At 46.3% G+C, this 1,516-nt stretch overlaps 1 protein-coding gene across 1 annotated transcript in view; it reads right to left on the bottom strand.

Moving 5' to 3' along the window:
* Positions 1–1,516, bottom strand: part of btaf1 (BTAF1 RNA polymerase II, B-TFIID transcription factor-associated) — a gene marked incomplete in the record, with an annotated part of 37,220 nt that overhangs the window by 17,711 nt on the left and 17,993 nt on the right. Inside the window, 1 exon segment of the mRNA XM_014021164.1 lies at positions 413–833. Coding sequence (XP_013876618.1) covers positions 413–833 — 421 coding nt within the window.

Genomic DNA, 1,516 nt, shown 5'->3' on the forward strand with positions numbered 1-1,516 from the left:
ATCCGATATTGATATCGGATCGGGACACCCCTACTGATGACAGGTAGAAGCTATATTTATACTGCAGGACAGCTTTATATTGTTTCTACCGTCGACTGCATATACCACACAGCCCTAAGTTCAAACGTTTTAGGACTTCCTGTACCTCGTCGTTRTCGGTGCTGATGGTGCTGCCTGGTGGAAGCTCTGTGGTGGGGGTTTTGGGGGCTTTAGGGGCYGGACCCCTCTTACTGGTGATGGCGAACGCGGCCCTTTGGTGGCGGTACAGAGTGATGATCCCTCGGGTTTTGTTGACGATGTGATGGATGCCATCTCKTTCTGAGCCACCACCTTAAACGAAGATGAAACAAAAAGATGAAGCRTTAATTTTAACCCCGCCCCCTCCCACAGCACTGCTGTCAGCACCCCTCACCTCTGACAGGATCCTGTGACGGGGGCACRGGGCAGCCTGACAGGGGGGTGACCGCGGGGTCCACGCAGCACGAGGCGCACAGGTTCTTGATGATCTTGGGGTTGGGGCAGGGCGAGCGGCCGGCGCACTGCTGCAGCAGCTTGGAGATGAAGGCGGCGGCGTAGCTCTGGATCAGAGCGTTCTCCTCGCGCTTCACGGCCTCCATCAGAGGCCGCACCACCGGGTTCAGCTTGTCGGGGAGCATCTGCAGGTTGATGACGGCGCACGCCGCGAACAGGTGCACGCGCTGGTGCAGCTGCTGCCACTCCGTGTTCGTCTCGCTCACCGTGGCCTGAGCCTGCTGCCGCTTGCTCTCCAGAGCCAGCCACTGTTTGGACTTCACGTTCAGGTTCGCCGTGGTCTCTGYGAACATGGTGGTGACCTGAGGAACAGGGAACACGTCCAGGTGCTGTTACAGGTGGGAGGGCTGGGTCATTTTCAGGGTTCATGCAGGTTTCAGTACGTTAAATATAAGATCTTTTAAAGATCTTTTAAGGCCTTCAGGAATGACATTTAAGACCAAACTGACACATTAACAGAAACAAACGGTCCCAGAATTTTTAACATACAAACCTTTCATTGCTATCAATTCAGCTTTTAAAGAATATTTAATTTTAATACAAGAAAACTGTATTATTTTAATGAAACGGTCACATCTATGAGACTTTCTATGGACTGCTGTGGACCGCTTCCAACAGAGTAAAAATCACTGAAATCAGCCAAGTCTCACTGAAAACGGTACTTTAATCTAAGGTACAGGATTATGGAGCGGTCTGGAAGATGATCTTAAAAAGGCTAGATCAATGTATATATTTAAGARACGGATAAAAGAAAGTTTTTTGAAGATATGAAAAATGTGAAGCCATTTGATTTGTTGTTTCAGTTTATGTTTTCATGTTGTTGATTTTATTATTTTATTTTACGTTTAGTATTGTTTTGTAAATTATGATTCATTTGAATATATTCTGGGTTGAAAAGGGACAGACATAATAAGATTTATTCTTCCTCTGTTACCTTTTATTTTATTTTGATTTGTATATTTTTTGGTTTTGGTTTATTTTATAT

Source organism: Austrofundulus limnaeus, unplaced genomic scaffold (assembly GCF_001266775.1).
Source record: "Austrofundulus limnaeus strain Quisiro unplaced genomic scaffold, Austrofundulus_limnaeus-1.0 Scaffold280, whole genome shotgun sequence".
NCBI classification, from domain to species: domain Eukaryota; kingdom Metazoa; phylum Chordata; class Actinopteri; order Cyprinodontiformes; family Rivulidae; genus Austrofundulus; species Austrofundulus limnaeus.